This window comes from Balearica regulorum, chromosome Z (genome assembly GCF_011004875.1).
Source record: "Balearica regulorum gibbericeps isolate bBalReg1 chromosome Z, bBalReg1.pri, whole genome shotgun sequence".
Classification (NCBI taxonomy): domain Eukaryota; kingdom Metazoa; phylum Chordata; class Aves; order Gruiformes; family Gruidae; genus Balearica; species Balearica regulorum.
In genome coordinates, this window is record NC_046220.1 from 40,596,268 (window position 1) to 40,612,913 (window position 16,646).

General features: G+C 39.3%; 1 protein-coding gene across 7 annotated transcripts in view; it reads left to right on the top strand.

Moving 5' to 3' along the window:
• CDC14B (cell division cycle 14B) overlaps nt 1-16,646 on the top strand; it is a 47,046-nt gene that overhangs the window by 8,969 nt on the left and 21,431 nt on the right. For all 7 annotated transcript variants that reach the window (XR_012832966.1, XM_075739680.1, XM_075739683.1 and 4 more), the window contains exons 3-5: nt 236-311; nt 2,538-2,630; nt 13,334-13,410. Coding sequence is in view for 6 of the 7 variants with exons in the window: in XM_075739680.1 (XP_075595795.1) it covers nt 236-311; nt 2,538-2,630; nt 13,334-13,410 (246 nt within the window). In the remaining variant the exon portion in view is untranslated. The remainder of the gene's footprint in view (nt 1-235; nt 312-2,537; nt 2,631-13,333; nt 13,411-16,646) is intronic.

A 16,646-nucleotide genomic window follows, 5' to 3' on the forward strand; every position in this document is an offset into this window, starting at 1 on the left:
TGAGTTAATTTTTGAGTGGTGGTGTGTGGAAAGCAAAGAAAAAATTTTAGTCCCTGTTTAAAGATGACAAAACCGTTTCCTCCAGCAAAATAATATGTACGTAAGAAGGCACTCTTGTTTTTAGAATGATGTACATATATCATGTATATATTATTACTCCTTGCTTTCTGCATCTAATTGAAAAAAAAATGCACTTACAGAGGTCATGTACAATTTTTCCCCTTTCTCCTACCAGCTTCTATGCAGACTTTGGACCACTCAATCTGGCAATGGTCTACAGATACTGCTGCAAGCTAAATAAGAAATTAAAGGTAACGCTTTTTTTTTTTTTAATTCCATATTCTTGACTTTTTAAAGAACAAAAACAAATGGACCAAAAGGTTTTTGTTGTTGTTGTTTAGGTGCTTTCCTGGGTTCCTAATCCAGCTAAGTTTAGAATATAAATGCTTAATTTTATCAAGGTGAATTTAGGGAGGAGGGAAAAATCAGTTTTAAGATCCAGAAGATGCACCACTGTGGCAGTAACTAATGTTAAGGTCCTAAAAGATCAGTTGCTAAATGAGTACAGACTTCTTTAAATGAAAAGCTCCCCTCCTGGAATTCAGACTTCTCGGCAATCTGCCAGTATTGAGTGAGCTCGAGGGTGCAATGCAACATTTTTTTGAGATTTTTTTGTTTGACTTGGGCTTCTTTTCTGGTCCTGACATCACTTTGGTAAGAAGCAACGTTTGATCTTTGATAGCGTTTATGGCATTGTCCTGAAGGAGACTGCCATGCTCCTACTGCAGATTATCTTACCTGAGGGGGGGTGTGCAGTAATTTGCAGGATTGGGTCTTGATAGAGCATAGTTTCTTTAAAACCGAAAGTTCCTATATTAATTAACATGAATGACTTCAAGTTAGCTGACCTCTAACAGATGTTGGCGTATAAAACCTGTTAGGCAGATAAAAAAATTCTTAGCGTTAATGTGAGTAGCAGTTTGCCTTTTCAAAACTGCTTAGATCTTGAAACTGCCACTGAACTGTGAAAATTGGGAAGTATGCAGAACACTGTAGTTTAACAGAGATTTTTTTTTTCCTTCATGCCTGTCACTGGTATTAGTTTGCATAATTCGGACTTGCTTTGTCCCCATGGCACTATGAACAGGTTTGCCAGAGACAAGATTCTCTGATTTTTGTTTCCAGGATGCTCTAAAGCAACACAAGTCTGTATTATAATCCCTTTGTGTATCTTGGGTTTGATACTGGAGAAGCATGTGAGGATTGCTGAGAACATACATCTGCGGTGATCTGAGGTTTATTTGTCTTGAATGCGTTGAATAGTAACTGAGCAAGTAACTTTGCTATTTAAATAGTGACATTTTATGATAGCTTGTCGATCAAAGTATGCGGTTTCACGTGCATCAAAATTTGTTTCAAGGGCCAGTTAAGGGATAGTTTTTGCTGCCACCACAGCTGTAAGTGTCCTTTCTATTGGCAGTGCCATTCCACCCCCTTTCTACAATAGAGAAACTATATGCCAAGCCTAGATGAAATTTGTAGAAGTTATTTATGATAAAGTTTAGAAATACTTTCAAAATATTTTAATCTAAGATATATTTCCAGTGGTTCTGATCCTTAGACACAACTACTAGTTGATTTATCTAGAGTCAGGTTTTCTTTAAGAATAAAAAAAGTCTACTTTGTGTTTTCAGAACTATTGCAACTTAACATAGAATCATAGAATACCAGGTTGGAAGGGACCTCAAGGATCATTTGGTCCAACCTTTCTTGGCAAAAGCTCTCTCTAGACAAAAGCACGCTCTGGACAAGATGGCCCAGCACCCTGTCCAGCTGAATCTTAAAAGTGAAGCACCACTTCCCTGGGGAGATTATTTCGATAGCTGATTGTTCTCATTGTGAAAAACTTTCCTCTTGTGTCCAGTAGGAATCTCCCCAGGAGTGACTTGTACCTACTACCCCTCATCTTTTCCATGTGGCTCTCTGTAAAAGGGGACTCTCCATCTCTTTGTAGCCACCCTTTAAGTACTGGAACATGGTGATGAGGTCTCCTTTTCTCAGGGCTGAACAAACTCAGTTCTCTCAGCCTTTCCTACTACGGCAGGCTTCCTAGTCCTTTGATCATCCTGGTGGCCCTCCTCTGGACCCTCTCCAGCCTGTCCACAGCCTGTCCTGTATAGTGGGGACCTGTGATGCTTTTGAGAATGCCACTTTGTATTTACTTCTCATAAACGCATATCTGTTACATAGGGCTTGAAGTCAGAAGTAATAAATGCATTCAAGGAGAAAAAGAAAGATTACTGTAATTTGTATAAAAAATGATTTAGGGTGGATACTGGGAAAAATACTGGAACAATCTAAGTAGGGATGCAATAGTCTTCCAAAGCTTTTGAGGGACTAGTCTACAGTATACTTGGTCCTCTGAATACAGGTGGCTTAAAGCAGGTGAACAGACCCTTGCATTCCTCTGATTTTGTAAAAGAAGGCATGAAAAGTCAAAAATGCAAAATCATAATCTTGTTCATTTCTTGATACAGTCATTGTCATTGATAAGGAAGAAAATAATTCATTATACTGGCTTTGATCAGAAAAAACAAGCAAATGCTGCATTCCTCATAGGCGCCTACGCAGTAAGTATTTAAATTTTTACATTACATCAGCTTGCTAAATGTGTTCATGTCTTCATACTCAATTTTTAAAGCAGCAAGATAAAAATTATTTTTTCTTGAACAATCTTCCTACTCATCTATTTTATAGTAAGGTACCACATACTAAGACAGTTTTTAAAGTCTAGCAAGTATGTGGATGGAGTTGTGTGGTTTTGGGTTTTTTTCCTCTCTGCTGCAGTCTGTGCTCCTAAGAGCACCACTGAAAAAAAAATCTTTACGGGTATTTTCATTTAGAAAAAATGACTGCTTCTTGATGTATTTTCTTTCCCCCACCCACACATACTCTCTTTTTTCTTTTTTAAAACAGTGAAATATTATCTTGCACGAAGTATATTATATAATCTCCCATTACATGCACGTTTAAATAGAATCATAGAATCATGGAATCGTTTGGGTTGGAAGGGACCTCAAAGCTCATCTGGTTCCAACCCTCCTGCCATGGGCAGGGACACCCTCCACTAGACCATGTTGCCCAAAGCCCCGTCCAACCTGGCCTTGAACACTTCCAGGAAAGGGGCATCCACAGCTTCTCTGGGCAACCTCTTCCAGTGCCTCACCACCCTCATGGTAAAGAATTTTTTCCTAATATCTAATCTAAATCTACCCTTCTTCAGTTTAAAGCCTGTCACTACACTCCCTGATAAACAGTCCCTCTCCAACTTTCCTGTAGGCCCCTTCAGGTACTGGAAGGCCGCAATCAGATCTCCCCAGAGCCTTCTCTTCTCCAGGCTGAACAACCCCAACTCTCTCAGCCTGTCCTCATAGGAGAGGTGCTCCAGCCCTCTGATTAGCTTTGTGGCCCTCCTCTGGACTTGCTCCAACAGCTCCATGTCTCTCCTGTACTGGGGACCCCAGAGCTGGACGCAGTACTCCAGGTGGGGTCTCACGAGAATGGAGTAGAGGGCCAGAAAATACACCTTATCTTCCCCAGCTGCTTCTTCGTAAGGTCATCTCTTCAGTTAACCTAGGAGAAGGAGTGAGATTGTGTAGTAGGCTTAGAGCTGGTAAAAAGCCTGAGAGTATACAAGTTGGCTGAAAATGTATTGAGCCGGGTCCCTGACTGCAAAGGGGAAAATTACTGACTTTACATCACAACTGCATCTAAAGAATCAGTGTTTGGTACACAAAAGTGTAGTCAAGGGATAAAATGCTGAATGCTTCAGAATGAAAGATGTGATGTACCATATTCATATTCTGCTTTGACTTGTAACACACCTTGATGGTAACTATTTCTCTTGTTTACTGAGTAATAAAATGAAGTGAGAACCTATGCGTTCTTTGATGTTGGAGATTTGAGGGGTCAGAGTTCATGCAGCCTTAGGTCATTCCTATTTATTAGCTGCAATGCTGTACAGTACTTGCTGTGATGCTGGCAGTCTGCTTGCTGCCTCTCAACATCATGCAGGAGGTCCATTTCCTGCTTCCCAGGGTTTCTCTGTTGTCTATTTTCTGCAGTACTTACTACAAATTAAGAACTAGATTTCAAAGTGTGTCACTCTTGGTATTTGAAACACAGAGGCTTAGGAATATTGCTGTTGACCTTTGCATTATTAAACCACATGGAAATTGGCAACATGAGTTACTAAACTTGTTTGTAGTTAAGGCATTATGTTGTCAAGACAGCTGCAGCTTTTAGGAAAACTACTTCTTCCTAGTGACTCAATCATAATGGAGGCCCAGAAAGCCAGAAGGGACTGGCTTTGTTTGGAAGGAAGTGGGTTTTGTTTTACCCTAAGCTTTTGTTCTGAATATGTGTAGTAGTATTGTGCAGCACAGCAGCTGACATTTTGAGCAGAATCCACGGTATGGAAAATTAACTAATGGCAAAACAATCTGATACAAAAATACTGTGCTTGACTATGTAAAAGTAAGCAAAAAACCTAACACAAATCTTATTTCTGATCATGCAGTAGGCCTGCTACGTTGCAATAACAATATACAACTGCGGAATGCTTGGACAGACTTGAATAAAGCTATAAGATTGATATGTACGGACTATGATAGTTCAAAGCAGGGTAATTAATAATGGAGGCTGTTGGACAGAGGTGTAGACAGCTTTTGCTTCAGAGAACTGCAGTGAAGGGGGTGGGAGTACAGAAAGGATGCTAACACAGATCCAGCTGAAGTATGACACGAGATCATGACTGACTAGCCAATGCACATGGGAGAGGTAGTTGCAGACAGCTGGCACATGGCAGAAAGAGGCTAGTCAAAATCATCAGTGATTTTCAGAGTTCAGAGACCTGTGCTTAGGTTATTGCATTGTTCAGGTTGAATATTTAACCAGTTTCCCTTAAAGATCCATGGCAAAGTGGAGCACTATGTATTACTCCCCTCCTTGAGTGTGGGGGAGGTGTCTGTCCTGCATAATTGCAAGTCCTAGATGTTGGGGTAGCTCTAGCCAGACGCTGATTTTCTTTCCAGTGAAACAGACTTTGGTTTTGGTACTGCTTTTTCTATAAAGTAGGGTACAGTTTCTTCCCCAAATGATGTGGGAGGGATTCCAGTGAAGGAAGATCATCACAGAAGAAAGATTGTGCCCCTGAGGCTTACTTTTTTCCCTGGCACTCTTTGATGATCTTCCATGAAGAGGCAGGCTTAATTACAGCACTCATTGCTGAAGTGTTCAGACACACATGTCTGACATTTCTGCTTTCTGAAGGGAGAATTGACTTGTCCTCTATGGGGCAAACAGTAGTATAGGATCTGTTCAGTATGCATGATAAGTGTATGTCTAGAAGCATATTGCCTGATTGAAAGGAAATATATTGAGGCCTTCTTTATTTTAAACATATGTAGGCTTAAGCATCCACCTACTTCTTCAGTTCAGAGTGCTTTGTGTTTTCTTGAAGAAGGATCCGTCCAGCTATTGGTCAAAACTTTAAGGAGCTTTTCTGTAATTTTAATCGGACTGTGTCCTGTCGGTAATGCTCTTCGCTGCTTGAACTGAGTATCATCATTTAATTTCTGATCCCTTACAGTGTAAGTGGTAGGTTGACACTGTATTTTGTTTTCTGTGGCTTGAATGTGTTTTCTTGTTTGATTTTGGTTTTTTAGCTTCATTTCAACAGTTTACCTTAGGCAGAGGATCTGCATGGCAGTGTGTCAGGTTGGAGGAGTTCAGATGGGAAGAGCATGGAAGTAGAAAGTAACCTTTGCAGAGTTAGTCAATAAAATAGTGCTTGTCTGCATGTGTTGTAAGGCCTTTGATATCTTCAGCATAGTTTGGGTGCAAGGTGCTCTGTAGATGTGGGTGCTTTAAGTTACTTGTTAGGAATAACAGGCTACAAGGTTTTCAGGAATAGCACAGACACAGTAAGAGTGTGTGCTTTCTGGTTTTGTTCTCTTTTTTCCAAACACAGTCACATTTTATCACATAACTATATTAAACTATAATAACCTGTATATAACTAGTTCTCCTCTGGAACTTGTATGTCCTCGTAAACATTCAATATTTTTATGCTAGCAACTTCCGAGCCTGTGATTTTAGTGGCTTGTTGACCTTAAATTTGTATGCTTAAACAGAATATTATTTAACTTCTGCTTAAAGGAACTGGGATATATTAGCATGATTTATTATTCACCATCTTTTGTTTAAATATATATGTGTGTGTGTGTATATATATATATCTCATATGGGGATATGCTCATTTTGACTACTGAGGCAATTATGAAAATCTTCGTTAACTGTGGTGAAGTGTAAGGGCAGCTGTTAGTGTTCTGGTTTACAAGCAAAGTCTGTTCCCAGTCTTTTCTTCACAGTTGGTGTGTTTTAATGTTTACTTCCCCCCACTTCATCTAACTTGTCTTTCTTTCCTCTTCAGTGGAGATAGTTTCTGAACTCTCCAGGCTACACACTTCTTTCTCCCCCCTCCCACATCCGCTGCTTCCTTCCAGGTGTACTTTGATGTGACAGCACAGCCTAACTCAAGCTACAGGGCCCTTCAGTATGACATGACCTTAAAAGTGAAGGACAAAGTTTTCAAATACATTGTTATATATACATACAGTTTTAGAATAAAATATGAATTTTTAGAGTAAATCTTAACAATTTATATCTTAATCCCTTTATTGTTCATCTTCCATCTATTTTAATTCTGTATTTTGTTTCATTTTTACAGATGGTATACTGCATAATGGGAGTAATACTCTTCTGCGTAATTAGCATAAGTTTGGCATGTTCAGCCACACAAAGGATAGCCAGAATTTGGTGTGTTGGGGTTGAATGTTTACACTTTACATGGGCGGAGGGGGTGAGGGGAAAGAAGGGGGGGGAGGGAAACTCTTTGTTCTTCACCTTTTAAAGAAAAATTCCTTTTCCTTGGAAGCTATCTGCACTATTCAGGCCTTACCACTCTACCAAAGCAGCAGTGATCTTCTGAGTTGATCTCTACAGTGGCTTCTCTTGATTTTCGCCAGGACTTGGCTGTGGGTGAGGAAAGTCTGCTTCTTCCATCATTGCTCCTTATATATTAAGAAAGAAAATATACCCTCTGTGCCCTGTCCACCCAATTCCTAAGCTCCCCCCTCTCCCCTTGGCTGCATTAACTTAGTGTTTTTTTTCTCAGGCCTGGCACTAATTATGTACTTGGAGGGTGACCCTCCGAGGGTACCGCCCCATGAACTGCTGTAATTCAGGTCATCTTCTCCAGGATTCATCTCTGTACTTTGTCTATTTTCTCATCTTCTTTCTTCAGGGTAAGCAGTGTTTCCTTCATCTGTTCTGATCCGTAGTACTGTTTTTTTGCCTTTTCAGTTTGTTAGTGTCCTTCTTAGCTGTGGGCCTGGTGCTGGGTAGAAGCTGGAGGTTGCAGAAGCAATTAGCAGCCATCCGTGTGATTTTGAACTGCCCTGTTCTTACCGTGGCATTTGCAGAATTCTCTCTGGCTAAGCCGTGGGAAAGCAGGCAAACCTGTTTGTTTAGTGGTCCAGGCTTAGTGGTGGTAAATGGGTAACTGCAGCAGCACTGAAGTTATGGTTGGGTAAACCATGTTTACCCTCAGCTACGTTTTGGTGAGAGGTGCTTGTACTTGGCAAGCAAGTGGCAGAAATGAGATGGAAAAAGTACTGGCCTTTCATTTAAGCAAAAGTTGCCCCGAGTCTTTTTGGCTTTCTCTGTGTTCGTGTCCTTTAAAAAGCTACCTTCTCTGAATTGTATTTGGGAAATTAGCCTTCATGACGGCAGCTTTTCCTGCTGTTTGTACCAGGTTATTCCTCGTGATGTTCTTACAAGACTGCTTGTCTCCACAGGAGAAGAGGGGTTGCTCTTTGGGGGGTCCCTCACTATAGAACTAGCTTGCTTTCTTAGCTGTCATGAAATACTGATGTGCCCAGCCCGGTCAGTTCCCAGCTAATAGGGTTTTCTATACCTCCACTCTCCTGTTTAAAAGGTAATTGGAGGGAGGTTTCTTGGGTTTGTTTATGATGAACAAAGAGAGTTGCCAGAGACAGGCAGTTATTCCCTCTCTGCCACTTTTATCCACTTAATGACTGTGTTTCTGCTAATGAAGGGGCTGTTGGCCACATGTGCATTTCTTCAGTACACCACAAATCCATACAGGAAGCTTTTTATTCTAATGTATTTCTATTTTAATTTTGCTGTATTTGACCTTTTCTTCTAAGGAATATTGCTAGAAAATTTAATGTATTAACTGACTAGTATATCCAATGGAGATTTTATAGTAAACTTTTATAGTAAAATTACACCAATGTATGAGCTTGAGTTTGAGTCTGATCACACACAGTAGTTATTTGTATTTGTTCAGAATGGGCAGTTTGTGATTATTTGCAGTTTACAGCAGTTCAGACTATTTTGGGTGAGTGACATTTTTGCAACATTTGTATCGCATGAAATTTGCTTGTAAGCAATTTAAAATTAATCGTCTCATTATTTTCTTGCTTTTGAAGTCAGTATGGTTGGTAAAATGCGATTTAGGTAGCAACTTTAAGCAGATTTTGCAGTTAAGAGTGAGCCAGTGAATAAACTTGATTACAGTAAGCACATCATAGATGTGAGTGTAAACTGCTATTTACAGACTTGAGTTGATATAGTTTCTAGCAGTACAGCATATTTAAATATCCTATTTGATTTTCCTGAAAAAGCAACAAGTTGTGTCATAGATGATTATTATCAAACATGTTTTGTCTTGCATGCAGCATTACTGTTTCATTTGGCAATCCCATGTATTGAAGATTAAGATGTCTTTTTCAACCAGAGCCTCCTTTCCTTTTCCACAAGGAATACTTTTGATCCTACTGTGAATACCTTTTTCATGCTCTTAACACTAAGCTAGGAAATTTTTGTTTAAAAAATAGGGCTGGTTTAAAAACGTTAATACGAATCAGACAATAACATAGCTTGCTAAAAGGTCTCTCATTCTATGACTGATTTTATATTCTGATAAATAAAGACTGGGTTGCCTGGTCCTGCAAGCCCTTCTGTTTCATTCAGTGAACGTTATAGTGGCTGTTTGACTACACAGCGATGTTGTCAGGAGCAGTTGCTTGAGTGCACCTTTCCCAGTACTCAACGCTTGGATGGTTCTTGACCATTCACAGAGCTGCCTGCAGTCCCTTAATTAGAAACAGATGTCCTAAATGAAAAGGATGATTAGAGCAATGTTAATGGTTCAACTGCTAATCGCAAATTTCTGGCTGTATTTTGAAGTTCAGTAGGATTTTTTTGTATGCATCAAGAAAGCAAATTTCTAAACTATTGGTACCTAAGTGTGATAAAATGGTATGTTGTTTTGGCTTGAAAGATGTCAGTTCCTTAGAGTAACGATTTTTCTGGAAGTCGCTTCAGTAAAAGATTTGTAAAGGATTTCAAGAGTTTTTCCATGTGTGTTTGTGTGTATGTATGTAGATGTGTATGTACACCCATCTGCACTTGCGTATGATTGTAGAAATATTCTAAAACCAATGCAACTGTACTTGTGGATTATTTATTTCAGGTCTGCTGAATTTTCTTAAGTTTTTTTTAAAAAGCTGCTTGCCTTTTTTTTTTTTTTTTTTTTTTTTTAGTATTTGCCTGATCTGCAGGAAAGGGAGCCCTGTGGGAAATCAATGTAAAATTCTGATAGAGTTTTCTCCAGTTGTATATACAAGGATGGACAAAAACTATCCCAGAAAATGCCCGTTTCTGCTAAATAGTAATTAATATCATTGCTTGAAATTTATTTTAGTGTTTCTCATCTTTTTAATAGTACTTCTTGTTAGTTGCTTTGTTGGCATTAACTTAGAATCCTAGAAACCTAGGATCATTTAGGTTGGAAAAGACCTTTAAGATCATTGAGTCCAACCATAAACCTACCACTGCCAAGTCCACCACTAAACCTGTCCCTTAGTGCCTCATCTACTTGTCTTTTAAACTTAAACTTTTTCAACTTAAGAAAACAACTTTAATTGTGAAAGTTTCCATCATCCTACAAAGCACGGCAGAAGCATAACTTAATCAGCATCTGGACAAACTGGTTTCAGCTGTTGTGTATTTTGATTTCTGGAGGTTATGTCTTTTCCCATTTCCTCTTTGTCCCCCACTACATACCTCACGAATTTACAAGTGTATCTTTGTTTTGCTGTTCATCAAATCAACATTTTTATTTTCTTCTTTTCTGAAACTTCAGGTCTGCTTACTGCCTTAGAAAGTCCGTCTCTCTTTCCACATTTCTGTCTACTACAGGTCTCTCTGATCACTTTTACTTTTTCTCTCATTTACTGGCTTTCTGTAGTCCTTTGTTCACCCACATCATTCCAATGAAATTGTTCATCTTTAAGGTTTAGCGGCCTCCTGCTGGTAAGAAACAGCATTATACACAGTGATATCTATAGTTATATAATATAGTTTTATATATATAATACAGTTGCAGTTTGTGTCAGGAGCATGTTTTTGAAGTGAGTCTTTCCTTAAACCTTGCTCACTGTATTTTGTTTCACTTCATGGAGCCGTCTAGGAGCAATCCCAACAGGTAATGGGTGTTCAGTCCACAGGACCAGACGAGGACTGGCTGTTGAGTTTAAAAGCTGCTGGAAGTGTATAGTGCAAATGTCAGGTCCTCAGTGCTGGCTGTCAGTCTACAGATGCATTTCTGCTGGTGCGCGCTACTTCATAATACAGATGTGGCCGCTGCTGCCTTGACGTCGGTTGCTTTCCTGGGCTTTGCTGCTCCATCCCTCAATCCTTCAGTCTTACCTGTTTCCCTGTCTGGAATTTGGTTGACCCACAGCCTGAACGCAGGCTCACCCATATTCAGTCTCCATCCAGCCTTGCTTGCATTCAAGATTTTCAGCTGGGTGCTCTTTTATCATCTTAAACTGTGACAGAAACTGATCCTGTCTCCACTTTGACTGTCACAGCTTCTTGTGTTGTGTTACTGCCAGGATACTTTCCTTGTGAAGTAAGTATCTGTTTATGGTATTTCCCATTCTGTGTAGAGACTGAATGCCATTCTTCCCTTTCAAAGCACTCCACACCATTGCACCTGTCCAGATATCCTCATTCTAACCTAATTTTTTTTTTGTAAGCCACTTTTCACTGTGAACACCATCTGGCCATTTCATCAACTACTGTCTCTGCAACTGTTCGCATTTTTTTTTTCATATGTCTAGTAGTGTCACAGCTGAAGTGTTGCAGGATCTCTTTATTTCAGAAAATTCTGAGAAATCCAACTCGAAGAGCTTCCTTTACCAGCGAATATGCTGTATATTGCTTCAGTTGTACAGGAAGTATTGCATATTTTTGCTTAGTAGGTTGTCCACATTGAAAAATGCCATCTTCTTGCAGTGTGCTTTTTGTACGTACTAAATGATGGTAGACATTGGATTTTTCTGTCAAAATCAGGTTGGGTTTTTTTAAGTGTCCTTGTATATAGCAAGTGTTCATATAACTAACTATGTTAAGGAAAGTTCATACACGCGCGCATGTATGTTAAAATGGTGTTTCTAGCAACTTCACTGGTAATGTAATTTCAGAAGTTGGATCTGTGCTTAAGAACTAATGTGTTTCAGTATACTGTAATGTTATTTAGACTTATGTTAATACAACACTTAGCATTACGGAATCTTGCCTCTTGCAGCTGTTACACTTGCAAACAAATGCTTCGCGTTGAAGCATGTTTTCTTTAAGAAGCTGGTAAAAGCTCAGCTGAGATATGGAGGAAGTCCTTGACCTTTCTAAGCCACATGCACTTAGAGGATTAGCTAGCATTACCTGCATTTCTGTTTGCCTGTGGTACAAGTAGTACTCTCTGTATATTACCAGCACACACGCGTGCGCGCGCGCGCACACACACACCCCCCATGCAGTTTTCATCGCTTGAACTAGACAGATGGTTTTTTCCTTTGGTTTTACTAATTCCACGGGAAGAATGCTCAGAAAATAACACAGTAGTTGAATCAGAGGGAAAGCACCTGTTGCCAAGTACGTTTTATCTGTCTGTTTAAGATATGTTCCAAGCTGGGTTTGTTTTTTGGTTTTATTTTTTTAGCAACATCTGTTCAACCTCCCATTCTCACCTCACAAGAATCTCACCTCACATGCGTGCACATGTGTGTCTGAAAAGCAAAAAGGCCACACTTAGATTATTGGACAATGTTTAATTAATACTTATTAGGATTCTTACTTTTGAAGAACCTCTAAGGAAAAAGGTCATTAATGTAAGAGATGTAAATAATTTTACTGAATGTTAATGAAAAAAATAAGTTTCTGTGCTGTGTTAAAGCTTAGTTAATGCAGTTTTAAAGAAGAGTATTAACTTGAAATTACTGAATATTGACCTATTAATGACAGCTTAACAGTTGTTATCTGCTGGCTGTGCTGGAGATGGTAATTATGGTATTGGGAGACATGATTTGCATAAAAGAGGAGTTTTGTGGTATTATTTAAGGAATTGTTAGTGTTTGAGGCTATCCAAGAGGTATCAGACATGTCGTGACGGAAGACTATATGGTATTTGTCATGAGTTGGTCTTTCTGAATTCTTTTCTGAGTGTTTTTGACAGTAGAAAGTTTGATACGTAGTGCTTTAAGTATGTTACTTCATTCTGTTCTTAGGATTTTGCTTCTGAAGCTACAGATACTTTTTTTTTTTTCCCTTTATGGCATCTGGATTTACTTACTGGATACTGGCTCACCAGTGCAAAGGAGGTAGTACAAGATTTGGAATACTGCAAATGTACTGCTGTAGGAAAATCAAAACATTCATGAATTACAGTTTTAATCTTGTCTGCTGAGTGTACACACTGTTTTGTAGACCAGATGATTCATAGCTTTGCTGATATCTCTGTGGGGTTTTGTTTTGATTTTAATCTTAAAAGCTTAATTAAAAAAAATAAATCTACAAACTGGGCCAGCAGAGTTGCAGTAGAAATGTGGAAGAATCCAGAGCTTTTTCACTGTAGCCTGTGACTGAACAACACGTGCACAAATCTATAAATTTTGTTTAAAAATAGACATTCCTCTAGGTTGAACAGTATTTTATATTGATTATGTTAGTTTTATCGTTGCACACTTGCATACATTTGTTCTTAATGCCACTCTTTCTCAGAACTTTTGAACTCTGTGATAATTAATTATGTCTTCTGTAATAAACAATTGACTTGAAGTTATTAATATCAATCTTAAAATAATATTTTTCTTTTCTTTTCTGTCTTTTTCCACTAAAATAGATAATATACCTGAGAGAATCCCCAGAAGACGTGTACAGGCTTATATTGACTGGAAGCGTCTCATATCTTCCTTTCAGGTAAATTACAAGTTGTTAGAACTTTCTGTACCATGATATTTTGAAGAAGAATGTAGTATTTAGCAGTACTAATTTGGGATATTTTTTTGCTGAAGCTTTAAGATGTGACACATTCACTGCCTGAGCTTTAAGTGCAGACTGCTGAACAGGGGTGTTAGCAGCTGGTACTGAAGTGTACTGACAGAAGGTGAAGGAGCCATGCTGCTTGGTATGCACTCTTGTTGAGCTTTTTGATCTACGTTGCTTCTCACTTGGCAGTCTGGTTTTGTGCCAGTAGTTTATAGTTAAACGTATCAAAATATCTGTCATTCATCACAAATCGCTTGTAATACTTTTCGTGCTCCGTTTTTCCCACTTGTCAAATGTATGCAGCAACCTGCAGATACTGTTTTGTGCATAAAACATGCTGGCTAACTTCATATGATTTAGTGTAACTTTAAAGTATTTCTTTTACCAATGAGGAAATGTGTAAAACCATTGGTTCATGGTTGCTTGACTCTGAGGGAATGTAATCTTAGTTGTTTCAGGCCACAGACTTGACTTTGTGGTATATACTGTGCTGCTTAACATAGCAAATAAAGTCAATCCATCGTGCAGAGGAACCACTTCTTAATTTCTTCCAAACAAGAGTTTCTAAAAGTTGGGCTAAACTAACGTTCCATTGGCTGCCACGATATGCGGAAAGGAATGACCAAGAAACTTCTTAGGAGGCAAGTTTACTGTCCAAATATATTGTTATGGGGTGATTAATTCAGTCCTTGCGTGTTTGTGTTTGCTAGCTCTCATGCTAGAGATGGGCTTTTGATGATTTGAATTTCTATTCCTTCCCCGCTGCCACCACCACAGTATAACCGTAACAGTAAAAGGGATTGTTCCTCCCCAGGTGCAGAGCTTTACACTTCTTGTTGACTTTCATGAGGCTCCTGTCAGCCTGTTTCTCCAGCCTATCAAGGTTGCTCTGGATGGCAGCACAGTGCTCCAGTGTATCAGCCACTCCTCCCAGTTTTGTGTCATCAGCAAACTTGCTGAGGGAACTCTCTCCTCCTTCATCCAAATCATTAATGAAGATGTTGAAGTTGAGAGTGACGTTTGTTTTCCTCCAATCTTCAGGCATTTCTCCCAGTTGCCATAATTGACCAGAGATTATTGAGAGTGGCCTTGCAATGACATCAGCCAGCTCCCTCAGCACTCATGGGTGCATGCCATCAAGGCCCATGGACCTAGGTATGTCCAGTTTGCAGAAGTATTCCCTGACCTGGTCCTCTTCCACAAAGAGTACACATTCCTTATTCTAGCCTTTCCCCCTGGTTTCTGGGACTTGCGATTCCTGAAGGTTGGTCTTGCGAGTAAAGACAGGCAAAGAAGACATTCAGTACCTCGGCTTTTTCGATGTCCTGTGTAACCAGGTCACCTGTCTCATTGAGCAGTGGGCCCACATCTTCCCTAGTCTTATGTTGCATATGTGCTTATGGAAGTCCTTGATGTTTTCTTTGACATTTCTGTCCAGATTCAATTCCACGTGGGCTTTAACTTACCTACCTTTATCTGTGGATGCACGGACAATGTATCTATATTCCTCCCAGGATACCTGCCCTTGCTTCCACCCTCTGTATGCTTCCTTTTTGTGTTTGAGTTTGGCCAGGAGTTCCTTGTTCATCCACGCAGGCCTCCTGGCATTTTTGCCTGCTTCATATTCATTGGGATGAACTGCTCGTATGCTGGAAGGAGGTGGTCTTTGAATATTATCCAGCTTTCTTGGGCCCCTCTTCCTCCCAGGGCCTTACCCCATGAGGCTCTTCCAAGCAGATATTTGAAGAGGCCAAAGTCTGCTCTCCTGAACTCCAGGGTTGTCAGCTTGCTTTTCACCCTTCTTCTTGTGCTAAGGATCCTGAACTCCACCATCTCATAGTCACTGTAGCTAAGGCTGCCTTTGACTTTCACATCCCCAATAAGCACCTCCTTGTTGGTGAGTATGAGGTCCAGTAGAGCACTGTTCCTCGTTGGTTTCTGTATCACTTGGAGGAGGAAGTTGTCACCAGTTCACTGCAGGAACCTCTTGGATTGCTTATACCCTGCTGTGTTGTCCCTCCAACAGATACTGGAGTGGTTGAAGTTCCCCGTCATGACCTGGGCCTGAGAATGTGAGGCTGCTCCTGTCTGTAGAGGGCCTGATCCACTTGTTCTTCTTGGTCAGGTGGCCTAGCAGATGCCCACTACAATGTCACCTTTACCAGTCCTCTTTTACCTGAATGGGATTCTGTTATTTCCTTCTCCTGCTGATTTTTTCCTCCGCACCTTTCACACTGATTCATTAGGGAGAAAAAGGATACAGACAAATTGTAAAAGCAGCTATCCAGGTTCTTCAGAAGTTCTTCCTCTTCTCAGTTGAAGTTTGAACACAATTTATTATTTACTTTTTTTAAGCATTAATGATTCTCTGCTGATGAGAGCTGCATGGTCTCAGAAGAAAGTGTTCTGCCAAGACATAATATTCTTTGATGTAGATTCAGTTTAAATTTTTTTTTTGGCTTTACTATAGTATTCCTGTAGAATGCTTATTCTGCAGTGCTTATGGAATCTCATAATGGTCACATACTAAGAACATGCCATTCTTGGATCAACAGACTTTAAAAAATTGTAGTTGAAAGAAGGGGTTTTAATGAAAACCAGTTTCTCCTTATTTTTAAGCATTAACTGGTTTATGCATCTTAAGGAAAGTAAGTTTTAATATATCTACACAAATGTGTATCTTGACAGTTCTGTTAAGATGCTGTTTACGTATACGTAGAATGCATGTTTGCAGCATCTTTTTTAAATGGACTTTGAAGAAAAAAATTGCAGTGTATCACAATTTCACTTTTTTGCAAGTGTACTTCAGAAGAAAATGTTCTAAAAGTGTGTGTTAGAATATGATACTAATTGACTCATAAACTGTTGCCACAAAGAGTTTGTATTATCTGAAACATATATGTTTCAGTTTTCATGTCGGAAATTGCACATCAGCTTTATCAAAACTATAACTGGAATAATTTTACTCTTCAGTCATCTGTTAACTTATTTTATGTTTTGTTGTTATTGTAATATGCAAGGTGGCATAAATGAAGTGATCATTGGACATAATTATTTCACTGTAATAGTAATTATCTTGAAGCAATTTTTAAAGGTGTTTTAGAGAAATATCTTCAATTGCTTTCACTTCAATTAAAATGAGATAATTTTACTGTTTTGGTTGTCAT